This window comes from Bipolaris sorokiniana (genome assembly GCF_000338995.1).
Source record: "Bipolaris sorokiniana ND90Pr unplaced genomic scaffold COCSAscaffold_6, whole genome shotgun sequence".
Taxonomy (NCBI): domain Eukaryota; kingdom Fungi; phylum Ascomycota; class Dothideomycetes; order Pleosporales; family Pleosporaceae; genus Bipolaris; species Bipolaris sorokiniana.
Genome location: NW_006911900.1, coordinates 431,501 through 456,871, shown reverse-complemented (window position 1 = coordinate 456,871; position 25,371 = coordinate 431,501). Strand labels below are relative to the sequence as shown.

The window sequence follows — 25,371 nt, the reverse complement described above, 5'->3', positions numbered from 1 at the left end:
ATGCAATGTCATTTTGCTTACTCACAACGGAAACTCTGTACCCTTTCGTCCCGCAAACTACTATATACAGTCCAACAAACGGAACGCCCTCCCGCCCTCCATCGGCCCGATTTGCATCCTGCGCGATAGTACGTGATTGGAGGAAGAATTCCTCAAACCCAACAACAAACCACTTCTGCTAAATGATTATCTTACATGCAAAAGGGACGGGAAGTGGAATGCTTGAGAGATAGACAAGCAGTTTGACTCGTACTGCGAGTTGGCACATACGACGGGACGATACAGGGATCCCGGTTAAAGGAATAAATGCTTGATTTGTTAGTTTTGTATGCTAAAAACAACCTTGCTACATACTATCAATGATATCTTAAAGATGCTCAAAACTGTCTCATGAATACTTATCAAGGATATAAATACAACCGTTGTGGCCCTGCTATCGATTATTACATGCACACCTATTTACGGTAAACTACTTGTACTTGAGTTGCTATTGTTCAGACACGAGTAGTATTGTTGTAATACTTTGATGATTTATAGAAGCTAACAAGTTACCTTGGGCTGCCCAGCATACCTGGACCAAGTCCAACACAGTTCCCTTGAAACACAGTTCCCTTGAAACACTGTTCCGCCGGAGACTGTAATAGCGCCTCGATACTCGGAGCCATTCTGTGTGATCCTTTGAGGCGAGTAGTGTGCTGGTGCTACTTACGTTAAGGGTAGAGGAAATGTCTTCCAGGGCAACTTTCTCGGCACTCGCTTTATCAGTAAGTCGCGCTCCAACGCTACTAGCACCTCGCAGAAATTCCATGCTTACATCGCGAAGGCTCCTCAGCGGTGACTCGACCTGATTTCGAGGGCCATTTCGCGCATGCTGCTTTCGAGCCCGCCAAGGCGTTCGTTCCACGAAGCAGCCTGCACGACCAGATACACGCGCAACTCACCCGCGCTGCTACAGACAACAGCACTAAGACGCTTGTGGTGTGGGGACTAGATGGGGCAGGCAAGACGCAACTGGTGCTAGGCTACATGTATAAGCATCACGTGGAGTACGATGCGACGTTCTGGATTGAGGCCGGGCGCAAGGAGTCGCTAGAGGGCGACTTTGTACGCCTGTACCAGACGCTGTTTGTGCTGCACACATCTGCTAGGGAAAGTTCGGAGACGACAATCCCGTGACTGGAGTGAAGAGCTGGTTCGCGGGTCAGCAAGGGCGGTGGCTGATGGTGTTTGACGGCGCCAATACAATTGAGGACGCAGAGGCAGACGGCTACATCGACATCAAGCACTTTATCCCCAGCGCAGCATATCTCGACGTCGTCATCACAGCTCGCAGAAGCAGGGCGAAATGTATGACGCATTCAGAGGGGGTGGAGGTGGGCGAGATGGAAGCAAGGCAGTCAGTTGAGCTATTTCAGAAATATGCTTGCACACCGCATGTTGATGCAACTGATAGAAATGAGGTTATGCGTATCGTTAAAAAGCTTGGGTGCCTGGCACTGGCTGTCACGCTTGCTACCACATACGTGGGGTCAACGCCGCGGCTGCAGAGCAACATCAAGGAGTACCTACACGAGTACCGGCTGCGACAACAGGAGCTGCTTAAACGTAAGTCAGAGAGCCTGGTGCACCAGTGCAAAGACAGCGTGCTGAAGACGTGTGAGACGTCGTACGCTGCCGTTTACAACCAGTGTCCCGAGGCGTCGGTTCTGATGACAATACTATCATTCCTGAGTTTCGACGACATGTATGTTGAGCTATTCTGTCCCGAGACTGAGCAGGGTGGTGTGAAACAAACAGATGAGACTGGCGTAAGCTGGAAGCGCCTGGTCTCGCCGAAGCAGCCAGTAACCAAGTAAAAGATCGAAGACTGGCTTGAGGAGCTGAAGAAGTACTCGCTCGTACAGTGAAAAGGTGAGCAGCAGGCCTATGTAATGCACAAGCTAGTGCATGCTTGGGGATACGAACGCCTCTCAACAGAAGAGAAGGGCAATAGTGTTCTTAGCCAAAAATACAACCGTGCAAACCTCGTTAGCTCTCCCTTAAGATTCAGGTGAGCCCTACAATCCAACTCCAGCATCTAGCCGTAGGTGGACAAAAAGCCCTAGCACGACTTTGCCGAAAAAAAAAGCCACGGACATAGATAATAACCATTATTCTTTGCTGCACGTTGTTATTTACTATAGCAAGCCTATTGAGCACAGCTAGTTTAACTGTCACCCCGACGGACAAAAACATAGGTGGTACTCCACATAGTAGGCCCCACCACCTAACTAAAATCAATAACACTTCAGAAAGTCAGTAGCTTTGAAGCTATATAACACCACCACCACCACCACCACCACCACCACCATATTTTAATTGCTACCTTTTTTCTAACGCGCACTATCCTCCCAATACACTAAACTTATATTAAAAAAAATTATTTTTATTTTTGCAAAAAAAATATAATTCTAGAAAGGCGTGGGTGAACGGTTACTGCTGACTGTATGTAAAAGCATACATCCATCCCCATTTTGGAGTATACACTAACTACCTATATTTTTTTCTTTGTCCGCGGGGGTGGACTACTACTACTACTACTATACATTCAAACGGCACGCAGTTCCCGCAAACCGCCATCGGCCCGATTCGCATCCCGCGCCATCCCCTTTGTTGATTGGAGGAAGAATTTCTCCAAAGCCAACAAATACACATTTGGCATCTGCTAAATGATTACAAAGGGAGGGGGGGAAAGGGAAATGCTTGAACGGGATTCCCCTCCCCCCCCCCCAAAAAAAAAGATAAGACAAGCAATTTGACTCGTAATATATTTTGTTAGTTCTGTTGCCGCGTGAATCCCATTCGTAGTGAGGGGGAAAGCCATACAGGCAGAGGTTGGGAGCCTAGGATATAGTACCAATGATGAATGTGTTACTTTATTACGTATAAAACTCACCATGTCCCCGTTTTCCCAAGTTCATACATATTAGCAAACAACAAAGGTGAGTTTCATAGTATAGTGATTAAAAAGATTGATAGTAGCTGGGAAAAAACCCCAATAATTTCCTAAAAGACATGATGATATATCCATTTCTCATGTCCACCCCAACTAAAAACGTTGTTCGTTGTCGTTGAGGATTTCATCATTTCAGCGAGTGGAATAATAGACCGATGCCACCATACAAATATTTATACGGCTTCCTTCTCGGTGCTGACAACCTTTGTTTCGTGCTCGACGCCCGAGGAGCCGTCTCCAGACAGAGCAGTGAGACCGAGCTCGCGGTTGATCTCGGCCATTCGCTCCTGGTCCTTGAGTGCGGTTCCCTCGCTGCCGAAAATGGTATCCATCTCCTCAAGTGTGAGACGCTTGGTCTCGGGGACGAGGAACCAGATGAAAGCTGCTCCGAGCGTAGTGACGAGTCCGAACAGGATATAAGTTCCGTATGTGATGCTCTTGAGGAGATCGGGAGTGATTTGACCGATGATGAAGTTGTTCATCCAGTTAGAAGAGCCACCGAGCGCGGTACCATATGGACGAGTGGACAGAGGCCAGATTTCTGCAGAGATCAATTAGTTTTGGTGTGCAAAATCATTTCAGACGCAAGATGACTTACCGGCAATCAGAATCCATGCACAAGGACCCCAGGAGTATCCGAAATGGATGACAAACAGCCAGACCATGACGACTGCAGCCCATCCGGCAGCCCTGTGGTTCTCGAAATCGTTGATGTTCTTAGCGAGAATGACGGCGATGACGAAATGGGAGAAGGCCATGCCTAGAGCACCAACAGCCAGAACAGGCTTGCGACCAAGTTGATCAATGTACAAGACAGCCGGAATTGCTTTGATCGTATTAGTGCTGTGATTTCCTCATGCGATCGAAAAGGAAACTTACTGGCAATGAACATGACGATTCCAACCACACCAGTAGCGAGGAGGGACGTGGTGTTGCCTACCAATCCAATCTGCTCGAAAATGACAGGAGCATAGTAGAGAACCTATTATCGAATCGAAATTAGCCAAAGTCACACAGACGAATTCCGTAGAATCAATACGTACAGCGTTGATACCAGTCCACTGCTGGAAGAACATAGTGACGGTGGCAACGACGACTCTCTTGAACATGGCCTTGGTCTTGAACAGCGAGGCAATGGCCACAAACTGGAGCTTGAAGATGTTCAGAGTAGTCTGCTCCTGGAGGTGAGGGAAAGACTCGGCAACAGTGCGCTTCTCAAACAGAGACTGTGCCTTGATTTCGAGGAATTCAAGCTCAATGAGCTCGTGGTCAATTGGCAGGTTGCGGAGAGATGCGAGGTTGTTGCGGGCCTCTTCTTCACGGTCGTGGTGCATCAACCAACGTGGGGAAAAAGGCATCCAGATCATTCCGATGAGGAGAACGAACGCTGGGACGAGTTGGAGGCAGATAGGGACGAGCCATGCTGCGTTTGACTGAGTCTCGAGAGTGGTGCCACCAATGTAGTTTGTTCCGTAGTTGATCCAGAAACTGACCATAATACCGAATGTGATGGCAAGTTGCTGGAGCGCGACGAGAGCACCACGGACCTCACTGTATCGAGTAAGTATGCTGTTTTTATGGTTTGCGTGGAATGTACTTACGGAGGCGCGCATTCACTGTTGTACATGGGAACGATGGTGGAGAGAGCACCGACACCTACACCACTGTGATTTTGTCAGTGCAAATGTTCAAGGCTATAGGGTTTATGCAGACTAACGTGATGAAGCGACCAGCGAGAATTTCCTCGTGTCCGCCGGCGATGGCAGTAATCTGAATGACAACACCGATAATGAATACAACAGTGGCGATCAAGATGCCGTACTTTCGCGAGGCAGCCTCAGCGATGAATCCGGACATGATGGCACCAAACCAAGCACCAAGTTCCAAGATGGCAGTCAACCATCCCTTTTTGGTGGCGTTGTCAGTATAACCGTCGGTTTCTATTGCGTGTCAGTGCGAGTATACATAGAACCGAATGGTAACTACATACGCTTTCCAAACGAAGGCATTTGCAAAATGCCACTGAACATGCCCTGGTTGTATCCGTAAAGCACACCACCGAGACAGGCAAACATAGCAATCAGGAAGACCTTTCCATTCTTGACAAGAGCCGCCGGACCACTCTTGCCCATGAGGGCTTGACGCCTTTGCAGCGCGACATCAAAGCCGGCTGAAGGAGCACCTCCACCAGCCATAGCGATAGTTGGTACTGGAAATGCGGGTGGTGTTTGGGAGAGGGCTGAGGAGAGGATGGCTGAGATTACCCCAGGTCATCGGAAATCTTGCCAACATGCGGTGCAGGCGCCATCTTATGTAGGATGCGGAGAAGGTGGCCTGCCCACATCACATATCATCCAGCACCCCGGTGATAGGATCATTGCAGCATGGAGCATATTGGTGCCACAATTATTCCCAGATCGGCGGGAGGCCATGACCGGTAGATGCACTTTAGCCCTTTAAGCATACCAAGGCTAAACGCCTCTTCGGCTGCAGCTTTGCAAGCAGTCAGACGAGGGCAGCAAGGCCAACAATTGGACACTAGCAACAATGTAATCCTCCGCGGTCCCCGCAATGCCCGTCCACCTATGTCGGTGTCGTACGCTCGGATCAGCGCCAGTGCCTCTTCCAGACGCAAATTAGGCTAAATGGCTGCCACTCCGAGCATCCTGGGCCGAGCAGAATAAGCTTTGAGGACGGCGTGCAACGGTCCTCATGGCAGATCCAATCCACGGCCCGCTTTCTGACAGGCGCGCGCCATGGGTTTCCAATCATGGCGTTGCCTAGGTGTTGTCTGTTGTTGGAGGTGGGAGGCCGAACGCCTAGCAATGGCTAAAAGGACATATTCATGTGAGCAACAACTAGACCCAACAATACTTGCCACTCGCAGTCATGCCACACAGCTGTCGGGCCTCGGAGACGACATGCGAACGTGCTTCTAGCCTTTTGCTCATCTTGAATTCCGTGGAGCAATACGACCCGACCCATCCATCTCCTAGTGTCGTGAAAAAGGCAAGGACATTTAAAATTGTGCCGGTGCACTTCCGAGTCAGCGGTACGGCGTTGGAAATTGCAGCAGAGGAAATCAAAAATCCCAGGGAATGTTCCGCTTACGCCAGAAATGATTTTAATATAGTTGATGCAGATGCAACGTGGGTGGATGATGGAGAAACGGGGGCCCACGGGGAAAAAGTATGTCGGCAGACCCTTGCGCACCCCACGCGTTTCTCCTTCCTGACGCGTCGTACCTTCCACAACTTACACCAAGCAATACCAGCACCCACACCAACACCGAGTAGCCACCCAAAGTACCGGCATCTTGAAGAATCATGGCTGTTACTATTTTTCAGAGGAAGAAGGACCTTGGGTACCTGGTCTTTTTCGTCATACATCTGCCGGTCATGCTGGGTAAGTCATGATTCATTTCATCTCTCTTCAGATGCCCATTGGGATCTCCTACCAGCATCACCCCGTGACACTAGTAGAAAAAGTACATTTTTCTCGTCTCACTGTTCTCAAAATCAAACATCCGCCGACTACACACCGCGTGGTCTGTTCAGCCCTGCCATCAACATGCTAGCATAAACCTCCCACGTTACACAACCGCAAAACAATCCCAAGGCAAAGGCCACACTCCCCCCCCCCTTTCAACCCCTCAACCCCCACTGTTCCGAGGAAATCATCCACAATCATCATCATTATGCACCTCCTTGCAAATCATCCCCCGGCTACCACCCCGCTAACCCTAACCCAGCATTCGATCTAACAGGCTTCTACCCCCTCTCCATCAAACCCACGTGGATGACCACTGTCCGCGAATGGTACGTCGCCACTTACGGTGATCGCTTCTTCTACGCCACTCCAACCTGGTTCTCCGTCGTCACTTTCCTCGAGCTAATCTACCATCTCCCCGTCACGCTCTGGGCTATTCCCGCTTTGCTGCGCAATGACCCGCGTGTACCTCTGGTGCTGCTGGTTTTTGCGCTCGAAACGAGTATAACAACGCTGGTGTGCGTTTCCGAGATGCTGAGCTGGGAGGAGTTGACTCCTGCGCAGAGGGGGCTGCAGGGGTTGGGCGGTATGTATGGCGGGTACTTGGTTGCTGGTAAGTCTGAGGCGCGTGGCAGGGGTGGTGGGGATGGTGATGCTGATAAGATATAGGTATTTTCATGATGCTGGATTGCTATGCGAGGTTGGATCAGATGATTGCGAGACAGCACAAGGGGTTGGAGCCTGTGACTAAGAAGAAGCTGTGAGCTTTATAGTCATATATTGTGTCAAGGATACGTATGCATTGTACGAAGCATACGGCGGGGTACTTACGAGCATGCTTAGGCTCTAAGTTACTTATCTTGTCTTGCAAGAGATATTGGAATAACTCGGTATTGATGCTAGGAAATGACTACACACGTCAAGCCTTGTGGCTTGCAAGTGGATAAAACTGCGACACCTAATATGGAAAAGAAGAGTATACACAACAAATCACTGTTCAAGAAATTAACGACATTTCGGTACATTTTACAATCTGACATTGTCCCTACGCCGTGTTCCACACAAGCATTCCAGAGAACGCAATGTCATCTTCAACTCTAACACCAATACGAGAACCTTGCAACGTATAATCCAACCCTAAACGCCATAACACACGAAACGCCGTTTTAATAACAAAAGATAGAAACAGTAAGACGTAACCCAGAATCCAGAAAAGAAATTCGTAAAAAAAAACAAGAGAAATACTCAGACCAGATAATACCTAGCCCCCGACCCACTGTTTTTTTTATAATATTCTTTCTTTTTCTTTTCTTCATTCACGCAAGTTAGTAAAACAAGCTAACACCCTCCTTCTCCCCCTCACTCTCCCCCCTCGCCAACTGCGCCAACCTCACCTTCATCGCCTTCCCAGCCTTATCCTCAAACTCCTCCCCAAGCCGCATAACGCACGTGAACAGGACATTCCAGCCATGCACACCCGCCGCATAAAACGCCTCGAGAACCGCAGCTTCGCGGCTCCCGCACTTGATCAGCTTGTAGATATGGCGACCTTTGTAATGCACTTGTGGCGGAAAGGTGTGGTCGGCGTCAAAGGTGCTGATGACTAGGCAGTAGACGAGTGGCATACTATCAGACTGCGCGAGACTAGTACTTTGGTACTGGGAGCCGCTGGAGCTAGCGGCATCGGTCCCGCGACTGACGTCGTCGAGTAAGGTAGTAAGAGCAGCAGAGGCCCATACCTTGGGTAGTTCAAGACTCAAAGGCTTTGCGTTGGGCACAGCAAGGACCTTGTCCTGGGGTGTTGAAAAGGGCTCGTCGTCACGCTTGGGGTGGTGCTTGGAGGAAGACGACTTGCTGGGCTTCTCGTACCAGATGCCTGTGTCTGCATGGCGGAAGAGCCACTCGTATTCTTGGTAGTCGGCAGCATAGGCTTGGTGACGCATTAGGAAGACGTTGCGTCGGAAAGGCACGATGCGGACTATGTGGCTGGAGATGTCGTTGGTGGGTACGCCGAGGGAGCGTGCGGGGATGAATTGGTGGGCTGTGTTAACTTCCCATTCTGGGAGGAAGGGGAGGTGGTCGAATGATGCTGGAGGTGGCGGTGGCGGTGGAGGAGGAGGAGGAGGAGGAGGAGGAGGAGGTGGAGGCGGAGGGGGAGGCTTCAAGTAGTTAGAAATTGGAGATGGCAAACGCAATACAGGAACATACCGATGGTTGGGAATATGGATTGAAAGAGGTATGGAAGGTCATAGCCTGCATGCTACTAGGTGGTGCTGACTATAGAGTATTTAGCTAGGTTCATGTGATTCATCAAAGACATCGTCAACTTACGGGCGGAGGAGGAGGTGGTTGTATAGCCTGGTATTGAACTGGGCTTATACGTTTCCCACCACGTTCTGGTATTCTGCGGCTTTCTGTACGACCTAAACCGTTTTGCTCGGTACCATTGTGTTCTCTTGTGAGGGGAGGCTCTGGGTTTGGATCGGTACTAGCTAGCTCTTTGTTTGCTTTTTTCACCCAGTGGTCTACAAATTGATCGTCCCGCTTCACTTCTGAGCTATGCCACCCGCCTTTCATGCCTGAAGGGTGTACCCTCATGGAGCTGTCTGTTGAAGCTGGACTCGGAGCTCTGCGAGGTGGCTCGCAATTCTCATGTCCACAGTTGTCGAAGCAGGTCGATCTGGCGGCGGGAGAACGAGGATCCCACGCAGGCTCTCGGTGAGGTTTTGCTTCGGGACCCTGCGAATCAGTCGGATTGCCCTTGATAATTGATGAAATTAAACTCATTGACGGACCACTCTCAATGAGAACTATGTCTTCATCCATGAAACCGAGGAATGGATTCAACAACCCTTGGTTTAGAGAGTGGTGACGAGAAGAAAGGCGTAGACTGTTCGGAGTTGGTATTTCAATGTTTGTAAGCAGTAGGTGGAGATTTGACACCGCAGAGGACGTGGCCTACAGTTCCCAATTAAATATTGGAAATTCGCGTTGTGGTTGGTCTTACGTAGGCTATTCCTCAACGAAGAAAACAACCCAGTGCTGAATAGGCTAGATAGCCCTATCTGTCCTATGACGATTGCATCCCAAGATGTACACGGTGAGGGAATTAACCCAGTGAGCTGGTAAGTGGGCTGAGCCCTACTATGGTCTTCCGAGGAATAATCAGGACACGTCAGTAAGCCCCACGTATTCTGAAACAATGGTGGCCTTCCTTTGGCATATGGCCATATTCAGAAGCGTTTTACAAGGCCGTCTCTTCTCAGCAATTTCCAAATCTGAGTGGAGATGGCTAAACTGTAGGTAGATCAATATTTTGAGGGCTTGCTGATCACTTCGCCATATTGGGGTAACCACAGATTTATTCCGGTCACACAAGAGCTAAGAACGCCAAAACAAAGCTGCAGATTTGCTTCATTCTGCAGAAGCTGGAATTTATGGGTAGCATACGTGTTACTGCCAAGGGCAAGCACTGTTGCCAAGTTGGTGTACAGGTTACTGAATAGAGAACTTATGCAGTGTAAAGTAACCCGAACTTCCTAGATGCAGCATACCCAACGTTCGGGGGACGGACCGGCTGCAAAGGAAGCTCATATGTGAGAAATTTGCCCAAGTGAGAATACATTAATACCTGTAAGCTCCGAGTGAGAGTGTTGGTAGTATTTATATCTAGTAAGCGATGTTGTAGCACCATCCAGTTTCAAACACGATATGGCTGTTTGGTCCTTCTGCTAAACGGGAAATCCTCGATCCCTGCAACAAACCGCGCTGTAATTTTGCCCGGGGAATTCATTGGATGATTGTAAGATCAAGGGAAAGGTAACGATCGCTATGTGTTATGCACAATGTGGCTCAGTCTAAGTTTCCACTAAGGCAAGCCAAAAAGTCTGGAGCTTTAGTTGCCAACACGGTGATTCATTAGCTGTTCACCTTCTCCACAAGTTTTGTGAGATGTCGTGTCAGACGAAATAGTCCGGCCGGTTTTCTTACCCACTGGGCAATTCCCGATAACTTGTAGCATTTTCCATAAGTTGAAATTTACGCCCTTTGGGGGATCTGAAGGAGTCGGATGACAATGCAGTGTGTAGCACATGTCTTAGGTGCGAATTCTGCAGGTTGCATGCATCTGCCGTTGCTACACCGCCTCGTTGTGTCATCTCTGGAGATAAGCTGGTCGGGGGAGCGAGGGTTAAGGAATAACAAAACATGCGAATATAGAGAGTAAATGGGGGTGAGAGGTAACGAATAACTAAAACTTGAGACCCACTCACATACGTGGCTGATGATACATAAGTGTATGTACACTACACATTGGTCATGCAAGGCACGGAAGCGCTAAGCGAAATGAGGCGACACAGGAGGATCAGTTCGATCTTTGCCTATGTAGGCAGAGGACTGATTTTGGGGCAACCAAAGAAACATGATGAGAGAACGCATGCCGTGTTCAAATGAAATTGCCTTATCTACGCCAAGGGTGTGTGAAACTGAAGCAAATCTCAGCAGCTCAATCATGATTGGAGAAGAATTGCAGACCATTTGCTAGGGATGTGGTAGGTGCAAGTTTCCTGCGTGAACCAAAATTGATCTACAACAGATGGTTACACGATCTACAGAAAATCTCTCCGCAATAATGGTGTCCCGGGCCTCACTCTAAGTGTAGAATGAAGCAATGGGACTGTCGGCCAACCATAGTGCTTCCGTTGAACACCCTATGGTGCTGAAATGACCGGATGTTGCCTACATCTTAGACGAACAACATGTCTACCAAACACCCGTACGGTTCCGATATTGAGTAGTGGAGTGCGAACATAACCAAAGTTGTTTGTTTAGCAAGTGACAAGACAGGATACAACCACCACATGCACATGCACGGATAGGGCTAGTGCGCCAAGCACTTCCGATGCTTGAAGGTCGGCGTCATCGTAGCTCCCCAAGCTCACGTACGACTCCACACCGAAGCCATCAGCCCCGTCGCCAGCTCGTCGCCGCACGCAGCTTTCTAACGACCTAAACTCGTACTGTTTCGCGTCGATAACCCATCGCATCACCTCCCTACAAGGAACAGGCAACCCACGCGCATCCCCAACCAAACCGCAACCAAACACATCCAACAATGGCGAACGGGTATATACCACCCATCCAGACCCATCCTATTTAAGCAAGAACAGGAAAAAACTAATGCAAGCAGCTGGGCCCCCATTATCGGCCTCATCGTTGTCGTTATCTTCTGCGCCGCAGCCTGGGTTCTAGCGCCAAAGGGCGAAAACCAGACGTACGTTTACCGCACCATCCCCTCGTCAAAGACGGTCTCGACGCCATCCAAGCCCTGTTTGCGCACCAAAGTCTCGTCGCAGCATCTCGGTGCTGCTGCTGCCGTCGACGACCAAGACGATAATGATAGGAAGCTGCACGGCGGTACACCGGGGACGAAGCGCGTACACTTTGCATATGATGGCGAGACATGCGCTGCGTATACTGCTGCTGCTGCTGCTGCTGATGAGAAGTCGACTTGAGAGCGAGAAGCTAGTACAGCAACAGGAGCATCGGTGACGGCAACGGGGCGGAGGCAGATGGGGAAAAGGATACTTTTGGCTGACTTGGCTGCGAACAGGGTTTGGCGATCTACTCTTGTACTTTCTGCGGCTGCCATGTACATCATGTGGGCTATTACTTTCCTTGCACAGCTTCATCCACTCATTTCGCCCGTACGAAACGACCTGCGACCGGAGTTAAACGGGGGACGCTAAAGGGTAATATGTGTGCAATCATACGTATGGGGGAATACCGTGGCTCAAGATAAGCTGGAGCGGGCAATAAGGAGTATCAACATATGCTGAGAGGCTGCGTTATACAAGAACGAGCTTTATGCCGAGGAATTGTACCGAAAGGAGCTCGACCTACACGGTTGATGCTGAACATGTGGAATCTCGCGCGCGTTTGCACATTTGGTTTGGCGCATTACGGAACACCTTCTTCTTTGCTTTTAGGCGTGTACGAGTATCAAACGGGGTATCATACCATTGCTTGAAAATCCACCGACACATGCGTTTCCAGCTTGTGACCTTTTTGTCAAGACGAACTAATCGCATTGCTTGCCCACCCCCACAGCGTGCTAGCTACCGTCCATTCACTCAAATACCCTTCCCATCCTGTCCCCAGCCCAGCCGCCCGCAGTATTGACCATCCCACAAGCATTCTCATACCTGCCCCAACACCCACCAGTATCCCCGCTCTAAAATACCCACAATCCATCAAAATCTCCAGCGCCGCAATATTATTCACAATAACCGCCCAACTCACCGCCGTCGCCGAACTAGGCAAATCATATTCCCACACAATAAGCAGTATAGGAAAAAGCTTCGTACAAGACGATACCAGCAGCGCTGTTGACAGCGGCGTCGGGTTCGGAAAATACGCAATACACCTCTGCCACAGCCTCCTCAGCACACCAGGCAAACCAGCAGGATTATATGCGCACAGTAGGCGAATCGGCAAGTGAAACGCCAGCGTCGACAGCGTGACCAGGCCCAGAAAAAACAGATACTGCAGTCCCAGCGGATACGCCTGGAGCACCATTGCATTCGTCACGCCGCCATGCGGGGACCCCAGCGCCGAAGCATTCGGCGGTGCTGTAAAAGGGGATAGCAGCAGCGAATCGGCTGGAAGGGGGATCTTCTCGATGCGCGCCCATGTAAGGTAGACGTCGAAGAGGAGGAGGAGGATGCCGAGGCGGAGGATGGAACGCTATGAACACTCTGTATCAGCATATACTTTAAGACTCGCAATCACCATTGATAATCCAGGTGTTTATATGTATATGTAGATATGTGGGTAACAAGGAAGGGGGAAATACATCAAACCTATCATCCCCCCTCTCCAACCGATTAAACAGCAAATGCCGGTACACCTCCGCCTTGATCAGCACGAGATCAATGAACAAAACGACAAAGTCGTGCTCAACGTATTTGTCGGCGAATTTCTTGCAATGCGGGCATTGTGTTAGGCGGACGCCCTTTCCGAGGGCTCGGTCGTCGGCTTTGGAGTAGGTGGTGTAGAGGGTGCGGACGGGGGTGCGGCAGGATATGCAGATGGGCATTGTTTCCGGGGGAGTTGCGGCGGGAGGTGGGGTTTGGTCGTGGTGATATGTTCGGGATGGATGGATGTGGGGTTCACATTGTGTGTGGGTGAGGTTAGAGCCGAGGAGAGCTGTTGTAACGAGTGTTGTTATTGTGTGTTGTAGAGGATGGTGATGATGTTCGGGGAAAGTGGCTTTGGCGGGGATTAGGGTGGAGCGAGCTACTTATGTCCGATGCGCTCACATTATCATCTCTGGCATTCCCGACTTCAAACCACCATCATTCCTTCCAATTACGATATCTTTGATTCAGACAAAAAATGAGTTAGCTTGGATTGTGATTCTGTCGGCCTCTTCTTTATTTCCTGAGAAAAATCTTGCTGTAACCACACTCATGCTTTTGACGCCAGTGTCCCCTCCCTATACTGATGATACACCTATTCAACGCCTCGCGCTGCAAGAATGGTAACACAAAAAAACACAAATATACAATCATCGTTCCCGTATATCTTTGCAACTTGCCAATTGCATTCCCTCCGCCATATAGACATTTAGCGAGCAGCTTCCTCGACAATAGCGTTGACATCGCGGGCCCTCTGAATCCATGCCTGATCATCCATATCTCGTCCGAGAACATCGCTGCCCAGGATGATGCGCATAACATCAGCCAATCCAATTGCGTTCTCAGGTCCACTAAATAGCGCGCCTGTTCGCCGGCTGACGGTGGCCCATTGCTCGATGAGGTAAATGATCCACTTGACGAGTAACTTGCGGTTACGGCCTGCGAATGGCGGTTCCTGCGCATACCATAGTGCCTCAAGCGTAGCGACCAGGCTCTCGAACGGCGCGTTCAACTTGAGGAAAACGTCAATTGGCCACGTAAGGTTAGCATTCAGCGCCAAGTTCTGAGCGTTGGGCGCGTTGGCGTCATGGACATAGAACTCCAAGTCATACTGCAGGACTAGCTGCAAAACAATATTCACAGGGAACACGTTGTCGTTGAGGTTGGTGCGGTGGCCAAGATCCTGGACTTTCAGTGAGACAATCTCCCAAGGCGCGGCCTGGCGGTCGGCAACAGCGTTCCGGTGGGTTTGGTCAATCAGGTTGGTCCACGTTGAGCGAATGTCCGGTACGCTACGGTAATCGGCAGCATGGTAAATGAGGAGGCAGATATCGTAGTAACCTGCTTGGTCGGCGTAATCGTGGTAGAGCTAGGGCATGTCAGCAAACGCGTCTTACATATACCAAAAAAACTCACCTCATCGAGAGGATGGATTTGGCCATTGAGATGCTCAATGACGTCTTCCCTCCGCTTTCCAACAAGTCGCTCGTCGCCCTTGATACGCTGCAACACATCGTCTTGGATATTGGCAATGTCAAGATGATCGCTGATGTTTCGCAGCAATTCTTGCCTGGTCTGGCGGTTGCGTACTCCTGTTTCCGAAAAGCCAGTCATACGCGTCGAAGCATTCGCCTTGGCCCGCGACAGGTATTCTATCCTCTTTTCTAGCGTCAAGGGTAAGGTGCTCTTCGCAAGCTGGAACTGTGTCTCTGCCGCACTTAGGTAGTCGTTGTAATGAGCGTAGTAGCGCCACAGCAGATCCGCGTGAGCTAGGTTCGTGTCAGAGCTTTGGCGCAAATAGTCGACTACGAATGGAGAGTTGATCTCCAGCAATCGCTCGGCCCATCCGTTTTGCATGTACCAGTCGTACAGATAGTTTTGGAAGACTTCGTCGTCCGAGTTGTTGATTTGCTCGTACGCTTCGTGTTTGCGACGAGTAACCTGTGAAATAACACCATCAGGTACAGGCCCTTGGGTATTAAAGGCATGATCGACAGCCTCGATCACGTTGCAAACGAGGGTGTAACAAGAAGCGCGCTGTTCATAAAAGTGACGTCGTGGGTCGCTCGCATCGCCGACGTGATCACGGGAGTCCCGTACCCAAGACAAGGCTTTGTTACCTCGGTCCCACTCTTGAGCAACTTTGAGGGCAAGTCTGATGGCACCTAAATCGTGTGTGTTAGAACAATTCGAAAATGTACAAGTCTAGTCAGCTTACCAGCATAGAACTCAAGCTGGATGTACTGATCAACAGTGGCGGCCAAGTTCTCATAGCTCAGGCTCTTTGCCACTTGTTCGAACAACCTCAAGCTATCATTGAGCAGAATACGTCCACGCTCAGCATTTGCACCCATGTCAGCTGCCTTCTTCAAGCTCTCTTGAGCCTTGAAGATGACCACATCATCTGAACTACAGAAGCTGCCACACTTCCTCCTGAGGGCCTCAGCAACTGACTCAACATTTGAACCTTTAGCAATGTTACGGTTGACAATAGCCTTGACCAACTCCCTGGCAATCTCCCTGCCCTCTTTGATGGAGAAGAGGCCCTGGAAAGTGAGTTGACGAACTCTTGCTTGAAGCTGGGGGTCTGCTAGTAGGGCCAGAATATCCTCCAAACGCTCCTCGAAGAGCACGAGAACAAAAGAGATGCCCTCGACAATGTTGTTAACCATTTGCAACAGGCTAGTGAGCGCTCTGTTCTCGCCCTGAAGCTCGACCTCTTCTTGCCGCGATGTTGCACGTCCCAAAGCCTCTGGGCCAGCCAATCCTTCGATGAATGACTTGTTCGATTCCAAGAATTCCTGAAGTTGAGCCAAACAACGCTGTACCTCCTGCAACTTGGTGATCTTGTGAGTCGAGGTAAGAGCCGGTCCAGTTGGAGTGGCGGTCTCGGTGATGATGGGAGTGTTCCAGATCGATCGAACAATGCGCGCAACGTACATTGCAATACCATCGTGTCGTGGTGACGCGCGGACGTTCTCTACGCTCAGGCCTTCTACAGTCGCACTCTCAGTGAGATGCGCCTTGCCGCCAAACTCGATGAACACCCTACGAGCAAAATCAAGCACTTCGGGATCCGTGACTTTGGCGATCCTTGAATCTGGTCCAACATCTGACCCTTGACCGCAAGCAACAGCCAAAGCTGTAGCTGAAGTTTCGGCTAGACCATATTGCTTTGCGAGCTTACGAATATCAGCTTCAGCGCCCTCTGGGCCTCCACTCTTTACAATGGAAGCAAAAATATCCACTAGTCTTCTGCGTCGAACAGTTTCGATACCGTTCGATGTGATGATGGCGTATTCGCACAGCGGCTTGTCAAACTGGGTAGCGAGCTCGTTGCCAAAGCCGAGAGGTTCGTTCCTTGCCGAGAATGGTTCAGATACCAGGCCGATGTCTTGTACTCTTCCTACGAGTTCTGTGAACAGGCCAGTTTCGGTGTATCGCGGAGGTTCTGAGCTTTCCCTTTGACCCAATAGTCCAGAATGGGGCGCGGAAACAAACATGTGATGGTTCGGGTCGTTTGGCGACCTAAGGACGAAAGAGAAGAAGGCACCAGGAGGGTATCTAATTCCAAGTTTAGTTTCTCTCAGCCACCTTGATTCAAAACCGACTGTTGTGCCTCCTTGGTATGGCTGTACTTGGGTCGAATTGCTCTGGGCCGAGGGCTGGCCGTCGTTTGGCGGGAACCGAATGTGCCGTAATTGCATGCTACTTGGCGCACTTGTGTTGTTTGCGCTCCATTGTCCTCCAGACGTTGTGCTCAGATACAATCTACAGCCTGACGATGTGATTGCCATTAGAGAGAGATTGTCTGCCTCTGTGCTAGAAATGGGACTCAGACTGACAATCTGCATCTTGTCCAGCACGCCCGTCGGTCGTACAATGTGGCCACACATGGTCTCAATCTGTGTGCGTGTTCGAGTCAATGCGCTCTCCAAAACGTTTGGAGCGCGCATGTAGTAGACCTTGATGGTTCCGTTGGTGGAGAGCGTGTAGAGAACGTTCCGGGTGTCGTCAATGGCCATCTGCTGGATACCAGCTTGTCGCGTCGTCCCATAGAATGGCAATGCCGGTAGGCCGATAGAGGTGGTAACATGGTTGGTCTTGCTGCATTTACTGGAGAACCACTTGTCCTCTTGTTGGTAGTTGAGCTCGTATACGTCCTCGGTCTGTCCATCACCAAAGAAGATGCGCCCTGTCGTGTCTGAGCCAGCGATTGCAGTCACATTGATCTTCCTGACTGACGTCGACAATCCTGTCCGGTACATTGTGATGCCATGCACTCCCTCAGACCCCCGTTGACACTCTACAGCAATCAGAAAAATGTCCGATACGGTTGCGACGACAAGGAGGTATTCGATGGAGGGCACGAAGACACCGGCACGCGGCTTGACCAGCTTCACACAGGTAATATTGCTGGGTTGCTCTTCAAAACCAACGAGCTCGGGGTTCGGGTGCGTGTAGTCCCAAAGGTAGACCTGGTTGTCAACTACAACCCAGGCGTGGTTGATCTCAGCGAACAGGCCCATGCTTGTCGACATTTGCGTATGGTCCACCTGCTCGAAGACGGCCTCGGGGAGCTTATATGACCGCAGTTTTTGAAAGGGCGCCCATGCCGGACCACTCGGTATCTCATATTCACCAGAGATGCCCTCTGGACCATTTCATTAGCATCTCGACAAGCCTGTTCTGCTGCTGCCAACTACTCACGTCCAATGTATGCCTCGAGGGCAGGGAATCTGCTGTCTCTATCCAGCATGCTGTTTATAGTCCGCGATGCGCGATCGATGGGACTTTCTGCTGGGGGTGCAGGCAGCACTTGCTGTTGCTGCTGTTGCTGCGACTGTGGTTGCGACATGGAGCCTCTCTGTGCAAAGCCAGGTCGGTTTGGAGCCGGCGTGTTGACAAAAGCGCCGGGAGTAGGTCGCTGCGGCGTCGCAGGTGCCATTTGAAAAGCCATGATGGGCAGTGTTTGTGTCGTGTTAAAAGGCTACGCTGCGCTGGTCGCGGCTCGGGGAAGGGCGAGCTTCAGGTGGAGGTTGGGGGAACGCGCCGAGAATACGACGTGCACATTAGCTGCGCGCTATTACTGAGAGGGCTAAAATGGCAAGGAGACGCGCAAAGAAGAAGATTAAGCAAGAGGATTGGAGCGGTTCGCGACGCTGGGTCTCGGGTACAAGCTGCAAAAGTGACGAGCGACAACAAAAGGTTGTGCTTGGCAAAAGACCAGGATCAGTAGTCGGACTAGTTGGGTCGCTCGCGTCTGAGCGCGTTTTTTGTCCCCCCAAACTTTTTTGGTCCCCGTCGGCCATTGCATTGTCCAACCGACGACGCTGTTTGATACAGTCACTGGCCTTGTTCAAAACTACATCCACCGGCCATGTCGCTCTTCCGTACTACACTGTTGCAGAGGCAGCTCTTTGCTCCTGCTCGCATTACATGCATCCGCTATGCGTCTACTTCGACGCCGGAGAACATTGTGCTCCCTCGCCTACAGACGGATCTCAAAATCGCCATGCGGTCCAAGAACAAGCCTGCGTTGAACACGATCCGTGGACTGCAGGCCGAGATCATCAATGCCTCCAAGACGGCCAAGCCCATCACCACTGACGGCGCCCTCTACTCATTGGTCCAGAAGCAGATCAAGGCTAGTTCAGCATCCATTGAAGAATTCCGGAATGCCAAAAGGGAGGATCTGGTCGAAAAGGAGCAGCAAAACTTGGACATCCTCAAGGCGTATGCCGACGAGATTCCCACTGTCAGCGAGAGCGAAGTTGACTCGCTGGTGAAGAGCGTGGTGGAGGGGCTGGAGGAGGGCAAGAGGAACTTTGGCAGTGTCATGGGCAAGATCATGGGAGCGGTCAAGGGCCGGCCACTTGATGTCGAGTACGTGACGAAGAAGATACAGGAGGCTGTGGGGGCAAAATAAGTCAGGTGACGATGCTATTACGAACAAAACGGCCGGACGACTTGTACGAGTACTGTATGTGTATGAAACGACATAGATTGCAGACACGGCTCTTCATGGTGAAACGGGGCAGGCCGAGACTCGACTGGGTTTCCATATGCTGAGGATGTGTCTTGGACAGCAACGTTTGTCCGAATGCTGCATGTATTGATGCCCCATGGTAGTTGGGTTCGGTAGTATCCGTGTGTGAGCTGTGGGGACGGGGCAGTGGCGACAGGCAGTTCTGACAGACAGTTCTGACAGATGGCTGTTCGCCGTCTAGCCGCCGCCGTGAGCCGACGATAGATATTCCATTGGGGTTGTGGCTGAGAGGGGGCTAGTACTGGGTAGGCGGATGACTGCGCCGCGGCTCACGTGCATGCCCGGCCAATCTTCCAAGGTTGGTGGTCAGTATGACGTCACTGACAGCCAACAACCTCGTTGCTCATCCGGCCAACATGGCTGCCATCCAATGCTGAGCATATTCACGGCCTGCCTGTAAGGATAGCCTGACATGACCCATGCCTCTGGAGTGAAAGGACGCGGTTCCTGTCTCTGTTTGACCTCATGATGCGGCAGCCAATGCAGCCATGCCCGCAGCACAGCCGACATGCCCAACGATAGCGCCCAAGTCTTGTGCAGCTCCCATGAAACTGCACGACGAGTAACGCAGTGACAAATAAGGGACTAAAAAGTCTCCAGGGGGACATGGCATCCACCCATGGCACGGTCCAGCGACCAGGCCAGAACGCAACAGAAAGGCCTACATGGGCGGGCGCCGATGACGAAGCCTGTCGCGAATCCTGCATCCATAGCCGGCCGCACCCACACCCTCCCTCACCTTCGCTGTCCAGACCATCTAGTGCCTAACTCCTTTATAATCCTGCTAATCCACTTCTCTTTTCCCCCTCCCATCCTTTGCGTCGTTGACTTGGCTCTCGAGTACACACTCTCGTTACGTGTAGCCGACCCTTGACCTGGGACACACACACATACATCTAAAGACGATAGCCCCGCACCATTCCCTCTCCCACAACGTCATCGCCCGCAGACCAACAAGCCACACAATTCCCCTCAACCATGTCTGTCTATCGCTCCTCGACTGGCAACTTGGATCGCTTTGAGGAGCCACCTCGTGGTGGTGAAAGATGGGACCGCGACAGATTTGAGCGTATGCGACGCGGCGGCGGCGGTGGTGGTGGTGGTGGTGGTGGTAGCAGCGGCAGTGTTCGTGGTCGCCCCGATGATTACGAACACTATCGCTACCAAGAGCACGACCGCTACCCTGGAGGCCATCGTGATGTCGACATCCATGAAGATCGCGCCCGCCGTGGCCCGGCTGTCCTAGAAAGAGAGCGTTTCCACGAAGACGACCGCTACGACCGCCCTCCGCCGCGTCGTGCCCCAGCCGACTTGTTCCATGAGCCCACGCCGTCCGAAATCGCCAACCAGGCTCTCGCACCCTACCGCCGCAGGTCGGTCATTGACAGGGACATCGACATTGATATTGACATCAACGAACGGCGCCATGTTGCCCGCCCACCTAAGCCCTCCCGCCCGCAGTATATCCGTCGTCAATCGTCCCTAGACACTTTCGATCGCCGTCCCGTGCCTCGATATGGCGATGTCGAGAGAATCGAGAGATATGAGACCCACGAATACCGCCCACCGGCCAATGTTCCCATCCCACTGCCCATCCGAGAGCGTCGCAGGTCACCTCCCCGCCGCTTCCATGATGAGGACGATTTTGAGGAAATCAGGTTCGACGACCGCAGCTCAAGGGGTCGGGAACGGGAGGACTACCGCGAAGTCGAAGTTCACCGCGAGAAGAGCAGAGTACGACGAAGCAAGAGCACTGCCGCAAGATCGACACGTAGCTCTTCGATTTCCAGCTTCGAAGAAATCCAGCCTTCCCGAGCAACCTGGGGCAAGAAGGGCAAGACAAGACTCCCTAAGCGTCTGGTCAAGAAGCAAGCCGTTATTGATCTCGGATATCCGTATGAAGAAGAGGTGCGTTATTCATTTTTATGTTTGAACTGTTCCTGACTTTCATAGGACGACTTTATCATCGTCACTCGGGCGCTTGAGAAGGAGCACATTGACGAAATCATCAAGATCAGTGAATCTTACAAAGAAGGTACGAATCTCATACCCATCTCAAGGCCTCGTCTAACAATCTACAGAGAAAATCACGTATGTTTACGAGGAGAACGTGGAAGAACATCCACCACCGGCATCTGTTGCGCCGCCAGCATCAGTCGCACCATCAGTTGCACGGCCAGCATCCGTTGCGCCGCCCCCACCACCACCTGTGGTTGAAATGCCTCCTCCACCACCGTCCGTACACGCACCGCCTCCACCTCCTCAGGTCGTGTATGCCCAACCTCCCCCACAAGTCATCTACGCCCAGCCGCCCCCATCTCACCATGCTCCAACCGTCTACGCACCATCAGAGCGTGCTCCATCTCCATCAATCCACGAGCACGAGCGTTACGTAGAGATCGACCGCTCAGCTTCTATCCACGGCCCAGCCACCGCCTTCCTCCCTGAAGGCCGCCAAATCGTCCGCCGCGACGATCGCCGAACCGAGCGCGAGATTCGCGAAGAAATCCGCTCGCTTGAGGAAGAACGCCGTATGCTCAAGTATGAGCGCGAAGGTGACCGCGAGTACGAATTCGTTGAGCGCGCTCCTAAGAGGGAAGTCATGCGTGTCGACAGAGACCGAAAGGGTAGGTTAGCCCTTGTTCGCTCGGCCCATTAAAGAACCACTTCGTTGATATGTATTTTTCCACGGTTATAGTTGTCATCAGAAAGGATCGGCCCAACCCTAAGATCGTGGCCCTTGCTATGGGCGCACTTTCTTGAGCTGCGTAGTTCGACACTCGCTTTCTCCCACCCACGCTGGAGCTGGAGACACGCCTTTTTAATGATATCCCGACGAACTCGGACAACCCTTTTGGAGCTTTCTGGAGTAATGATGGGCTATGATATTTTTCACGATTTACGGCTAGATGTTGAGAGATTCTCTTCCTTTCTCCTTTGTATATACCACGGGGTTTCTTTTCTTCTTTTTCTTACTCGGTTGATCCGAATGGCGTACACGATAAAGGTGATGCTCATAACAGATGTCTCCGACATGTCCAGAGATAGCCAAAGACGAAATTTGTGTACGATTAAAGAGAACTTTTAACGAATATCATGAACATCGATGATTAATTATAACGATTTGCTACATGATTGACCCACTAAATGCATTGTTCTACGAGGGCCAAGCGAACAATATTAATGAAGTAAGGTTGTGAGATTCACATGCCATTTTGTACATTGCTAACACACCAAATGAAGACAATAATGTATCTATCCTGCCCATTTTGTGAAACAAGCATACCATGACTATACGAAAATCTCCAAAAACATAAGTTCCCCTATTTTCAGCCGGCAATATATGCCTCAATCATAGTGATGAATCATACCCAATCTTACAGTATATCTCTCCAGTCACCACAACAACAACCACCCTACCTACTCACAACGCCCGCGGATCAACCTCAACCACCGGCCCCGTATACGACTTCTTCGCAAGCAGCACATAATACAGTACACTAAACGCCGCCACACCCCCCGTCACGACCCCCGCCCAGTTCATACTCTGCAAATCCGGATTCACCTGCGTAGGCCAGAAGCTGAAGAAAATAATGAGGCAAAGATACACAATCGCTATAGCATTGTTCGCTACGCCCAGTGCACCGCGGAGGCGCCAGGGGCCCCAGGATAACCTCTTTTCTTGCACTTCTGTTTGTGTTTGCGTCTCCGCGTCGGCTTGCATCGCTGCGCCAGGGCCGTCGTCGAGATCGCCGCGGAGACGCCGCCAGAGGAGTAGCGCGACGGCGAGTAAGTAGGAGAGGTAGAAGCCTTCGAGGACGAGTGAGATTGTGCCGTTGAAGGCGATGCTGCTGCCGATGTTGATGAGGGCGAGGAGGGCGGCGAAGAGGGTTACGATGAGGATGGAGATGACGGGGATGGTGCTGCGTTTGTCAATCTGTTTTTTTTGTGAGTTTACATTTTATGCTGAGAAGGGGCAACGACGACGTACCATGCTTAAGGCTCGCGAAAAGGGCAAGCCGCGGTCGCGTGCAAAAGACCATGTCATGCGTGATGCGGCGGCTAGACAGCCCATTGCGCTGCAGAATTCGAGCAGCACGATAATAGAAACCATGACTGTGGCGCCGGCTTTTGAGCCGACGGCATGTTGAAATATGCGGAGGAAGGGAGCGGTTTGGGCGTCTTGGTCTTGGAGTAGGTGCGGGATGTCATCGGCGCTGAAGAGGACGGCGAAGAGCATGCCTAGGGCTAGGGTGCCGTTTATAGCGAGACTGAGGAGCATGGAGCGGGGGACTTCGGTGCTTGCGTTTTTGACTTCTTCAGACATCTATTTTTGCCGTTATCAACATGGGAAGTGTTGGGATGTTAGGTCTCACTATACTTACGTGAACGACAGAGTCTGTTCCGACAAAAGCCAAGGCATTACCTTGTAGACCGACGAAGAACGCCAACGTGTGGGTGCTCCACGCGCCATCATTGTGGAATTTCGAGAAAATATCTTTGGCCGAGTTGTGTGCTGGCGTGAGGTAAACCAGCGGGATGAGGATGCCGAAGAAACCAAGGATATGTACGATCAGCACAAGAACTTCGATGGTGGGTAGCGCACCGCTGATGAATACGTTGATGAAAACGCAAAGGAGCAGGAGAGCCCATAGGAGGAGCGTGCCGTGCCACCCTTCTCGCGCATAAGTCCCATTGACGTCGTTCAAACTGACGAGTTGTAGGATGAGGTCGGCAACAAAGTAGCATACGGAAGTTAGAGCTGCAATCCATCCAATTACCGTGAGCCAGCCTACAAGAGTTAGAAGTTTGCTGGAAATGTTCCAGGAACCGAGCTTACCTGTCACATAGCTGAAGAACTTGTTGCTTGACCTTGGTGCCAGCAGCGACACCCAATGGTATTGACCTCCAGCCGTGGGTACCGCACTAGCCAGCTCCCCAATGCAGATAAAGACAGAGAAGTTACCGAGCCAGATGAGGATGAAGCCGTATATAAGACCGGCAGGTCCGCCGCTAAACCACAACAATCAGTTCGCCGTCAAGTATGCAATGCGTAACCAAGGTGTCTTACTTACTTGTTGAACCCTATTGAGAAAACACTACAGCAGCTGGCGTCAGCATAAAGATATCTTTTTCATATTCGATTTCACATAAGCTTACACGAGCAGCGTCTCCCAAGTACACATCAAGCCGCATGATAGACCGGTCATTGATACCAATCCAAAGCGACGCTGTCATGAGTTAGATCGGAATATGCACAAATGCTTAGTAGGCCATTTACCTTCAACACCTGCTCTTTTCCCACTCTCGCCAACTCATACCTATCGCGATCGAACTCCTGGCCCTTAGATCCCGACACCAGGTGTCTCTCTCTCGGCCTTAGCACACCCTCATCGTCGAAATTCTGAAGATGGATCTGCTTCTCCATGGCGCCAGGAAGCCGCGATAGACCAGGGCAAACGATCCGCAGCAGCCGACAAGAGATAGACGAAAGATAGACCAGAAAAGAAGTTAACAAAGCAAAGTTCGCACGTAGGTACCGTATAACCCCACTAAAATCTGCACACCAAACGTTAAGTGAAAGTATAGAAGTTCAACTCCCACTCACACCCAACCCGCACCCAGACCGTCCCAGAAGAAAAGAGACCGCCAAAACTCACACTCTAAGAATTCGCCCCTACTAGTCCTAAAAGAAAAAGAACCACGGATTCGTCACACAAAGCCAAACTATATCCCCCAAATGCAGCCCAATCTCAATCCACGTCCTCGCTCTCTCGCAAAACCAGCCACTAAACCGCAGCAAGCAGCGCCCATATGCTCGTTGCAGCGCGTGTCGGGGGATGGGCTAAACGGCTGAAAAGAGAGCGCGAAAAGCTGGGAAGTAAAAAAATGACACACCCACGTACATACACCCATACACG

At 51.1% G+C, this 25,371-nt stretch overlaps 10 protein-coding genes across 10 annotated transcripts; 5 read left to right on the top strand and 5 right to left on the bottom strand.

Moving 5' to 3' along the window:
* Window positions 1-725: 725 nt before the first annotated feature.
* COCSADRAFT_355903 (uncharacterized protein) lies at window positions 726-1,860 on the top strand (the record flags this gene model as incomplete). The annotated part of the gene is made up of 3 exons (XM_007701148.1): window positions 726-764; window positions 790-1,104; window positions 1,149-1,860. The coding sequence occupies 3 exons, from the start codon at window positions 726-728 to the stop codon at window positions 1,854-1,856; spliced, it is 1,062 nt and encodes a 353-aa protein (XP_007699338.1). The 3' UTR covers window positions 1,857-1,860.
* Window positions 1,861-2,882: 1,022 nt separating this feature from the next.
* Window positions 2,883-5,230, bottom strand: COCSADRAFT_140916 (uncharacterized protein). The gene is made up of 7 exons (XM_007701147.1): window positions 4,986-5,230; window positions 4,713-4,935; window positions 4,597-4,659; window positions 4,039-4,546; window positions 3,875-3,977; window positions 3,594-3,821; window positions 2,883-3,536 (listed from the first exon to the last, which is right to left on the bottom strand). Exons 1-7 carry the CDS (start codon window positions 5,188-5,190, stop codon window positions 3,169-3,171), a joined length of 1,698 nt encoding a protein of 565 aa, XP_007699337.1. The 5' UTR covers window positions 5,191-5,230; the 3' UTR covers window positions 2,883-3,168.
* Window positions 5,231-6,079: 849 nt separating this feature from the next.
* On the top strand, window positions 6,080-7,696 carry COCSADRAFT_36140 (uncharacterized protein). Its single transcript, XM_007700918.1, has 4 exons — window positions 6,080-6,184; window positions 6,270-6,400; window positions 6,747-7,097; window positions 7,154-7,696. Exons 2-4 carry the CDS (start codon window positions 6,322-6,324, stop codon window positions 7,246-7,248), a joined length of 525 nt encoding a protein of 174 aa, XP_007699108.1. The 5' UTR covers window positions 6,080-6,184; window positions 6,270-6,321; the 3' UTR covers window positions 7,249-7,696.
* Window positions 7,697-7,809: 113 nt separating this feature from the next.
* Window positions 7,810-9,061, bottom strand: COCSADRAFT_88632 (uncharacterized protein; the record flags this gene model as incomplete). Its single annotated transcript, XM_007701146.1, has 3 exons — window positions 7,810-8,643; window positions 8,693-8,761; window positions 8,816-9,061. 3 exons carry the CDS (start codon window positions 9,059-9,061, stop codon window positions 7,810-7,812), a joined length of 1,149 nt encoding a protein of 382 aa, XP_007699336.1.
* Window positions 9,062-11,597: 2,536 nt separating this feature from the next.
* On the top strand, window positions 11,598-11,997 carry COCSADRAFT_159769 (uncharacterized protein; the record flags this gene model as incomplete). The annotated part of the gene is made up of 2 exons (XM_007701145.1): window positions 11,598-11,608; window positions 11,673-11,997. The coding sequence occupies 2 exons, from the start codon at window positions 11,598-11,600 to the stop codon at window positions 11,995-11,997; spliced, it is 336 nt and encodes a 111-aa protein (XP_007699335.1).
* A 98-nt stretch (window positions 11,998-12,095) lies between these two features.
* Window positions 12,096-13,744, bottom strand: COCSADRAFT_36133 (uncharacterized protein). Its single transcript, XM_007700917.1, has 2 exons — window positions 13,338-13,744; window positions 12,096-13,228 (listed from the first exon to the last, which is right to left on the bottom strand). The coding sequence occupies exons 1-2, from the start codon at window positions 13,578-13,580 to the stop codon at window positions 12,554-12,556; spliced, it is 918 nt and encodes a 305-aa protein (XP_007699107.1). The 5' UTR covers window positions 13,581-13,744; the 3' UTR covers window positions 12,096-12,553.
* A 101-nt stretch (window positions 13,745-13,845) lies between these two features.
* COCSADRAFT_314195 (uncharacterized protein) lies at window positions 13,846-18,571 on the bottom strand. Its single transcript, XM_007701144.1, has 4 exons — window positions 18,112-18,571; window positions 15,620-18,055; window positions 14,818-15,566; window positions 13,846-14,770 (listed from the first exon to the last, which is right to left on the bottom strand). The coding sequence occupies exons 1-4, from the start codon at window positions 18,359-18,361 to the stop codon at window positions 14,111-14,113; spliced, it is 4,095 nt and encodes a 1,364-aa protein (XP_007699334.1). The 5' UTR covers window positions 18,362-18,571; the 3' UTR covers window positions 13,846-14,110.
* Window positions 18,572-18,686: 115 nt separating this feature from the next.
* On the top strand, window positions 18,687-19,776 carry COCSADRAFT_36131 (uncharacterized protein). Its single transcript, XM_007700916.1, has one exon. The coding sequence runs from the start codon at window positions 18,782-18,784 to the stop codon at window positions 19,328-19,330; it is 549 nt and encodes a 182-aa protein (XP_007699106.1). The 5' UTR covers window positions 18,687-18,781; the 3' UTR covers window positions 19,331-19,776.
* A 652-nt stretch (window positions 19,777-20,428) lies between these two features.
* Window positions 20,429-22,109, top strand: COCSADRAFT_88563 (uncharacterized protein; the record flags this gene model as incomplete). The annotated part of the gene is made up of 3 exons (XM_007701143.1): window positions 20,429-21,358; window positions 21,404-21,485; window positions 21,532-22,109. 3 exons carry the CDS (start codon window positions 20,429-20,431, stop codon window positions 22,107-22,109), a joined length of 1,590 nt encoding a protein of 529 aa, XP_007699333.1.
* Window positions 22,110-22,646: 537 nt separating this feature from the next.
* COCSADRAFT_355889 (uncharacterized protein) lies at window positions 22,647-25,071 on the bottom strand. Its single transcript, XM_007701142.1, has 7 exons — window positions 24,732-25,071; window positions 24,611-24,681; window positions 24,526-24,549; window positions 24,291-24,463; window positions 23,836-24,242; window positions 23,442-23,777; window positions 22,647-23,387 (listed from the first exon to the last, which is right to left on the bottom strand). The coding sequence occupies exons 1-7, from the start codon at window positions 24,876-24,878 to the stop codon at window positions 22,875-22,877; spliced, it is 1,671 nt and encodes a 556-aa protein (XP_007699332.1). The 5' UTR covers window positions 24,879-25,071; the 3' UTR covers window positions 22,647-22,874.
* Between the last annotated feature and the right edge of the window lie 300 nt (window positions 25,072-25,371).